The 1,393-nt window shown below is 42.1% G+C and overlaps 1 gene segment (V, D, J or C); it reads left to right on the forward strand.

The window, feature by feature from the left end:
* Positions 1 to 393: 393 nt before the first annotated feature.
* Positions 394 to 1,130, forward strand: LOC110542506 (immunoglobulin kappa variable 4-1-like). The segment is given in 2 exon segments: positions 394 to 456; positions 643 to 1,130. Coding segments are annotated over 2 exon segments (537 nt in total).
* Positions 1,131 to 1,393: the final 263 nt, after the last annotated feature.

Genomic DNA, 1,393 nt, shown 5'->3' on the forward strand with positions numbered 1-1,393 from the left:
TGTTTCTTTCACTGTGTATGTGTGTGTGTGTGTATGCATGTGTTATTTTTTAACACAGCCTATCGTTTTCCTAAGATTGTCAGTCTGAGATAGCTCTACGAATGTTTCTACAGAAGTCAACTGATTTAAATATGTCTTGGATTTTAACCCAGGTCTGCTGTTAGAGCACATAGTACTTTTCTGTTTGAGAGCTCTAAGGCCTTCTTTTTCAGTGATTGCTCATGCTCCCTGTGATAGTATTTTTGACTGTTGATTGACACAAGCTATACTCACAGACACTGCACAGGCATTTGCTTATGCATTTGCTGACTGCTTTGCATGGGCATTCTGCAGTCCAGCTGCTGAGAATTTATAAACCAGGCCTTTGCAGTGACAACTGAACTGCATCAGACAGCAGGGGGAGCAAGATGAAGTCACAGACCCAGGTCCTCATATCCCTGCTTCTATGGATGTCTGGTGAGAAACTCAAAATACTATCTTTGCAGAGTCACTTCTTTGTAGATAAGAAATTTAGAGAATGCCAGTCTCTATGATTCTTACATTATAATATTCTGATAAAATGATAGTAAATGACTAATTTCAACTGTTTTACAATCTCTGTGTATATCTATATGCATGTTCATTGTGTATTTCTGATTGTAGGTGCCTGTGCAGATATCACGATGACTCAGTCTCCATCCTTTCTGGCTGTGTCAGCAGGAGAGAAAGTCACTATCAGCTGCAGGTCCAGTCAGAGTCTTTTATCCAGCAAAGACCAAAAGAACTACTTGGCCTGGTACCAGCAGAAACCAGGGCAATCCCCTAAGCTGCTGATCTACTATGCATCCACTTGGCACACTGGGGTCTCTGATCGTTTCACAGGGAGTGGATCTGGGACAGAGTTCACTCTCACCATCAGCAGTGTGCAGGATGAAGACCTGGCAGATTACTACTGTCAGCAGCATTATAGTACTCCTCCCACAGTGCTTCAGCCTCCAACACAAACCTCCTTGAGAGTCTCAGCAGCTGCCTGCAGCACACACAGCCCTGGCTGTGCACACTTCCCCTTCATCGTGATAGCAGATGTGGCTGAAAACATGATGAAAAAGTTTGCAGACCCTCTTACAAAATTATGGGTTCAACAATTCTGACGTCTTTTTCTAAGAGAAACCTTTATATGAAAATGCAAAAAAGAACTCAGCATTGTCTTTCTATTTCTTCTGTACCACATCACCACAAACTGCGCTGCTTTATATTATCTTTCCACAGTGTTGCAGTTCTGATATCCTATGTAATGATGATGGTGGGAACTTTATTTCAACTTGAGGGCTCTAGGAAAGAGTACGTTCCTTGGCTTTTGTAGATTATAGACGGTTTGTCTTCTTTCCTTTCTTCCTTTCTTCCTTCATTGGTG

This window comes from Meriones unguiculatus, chromosome 20, assembly GCF_030254825.1.
Source record: "Meriones unguiculatus strain TT.TT164.6M chromosome 20, Bangor_MerUng_6.1, whole genome shotgun sequence".
Lineage (NCBI taxonomy): Eukaryota > Metazoa > Chordata > Mammalia > Rodentia > Muridae > Meriones > Meriones unguiculatus.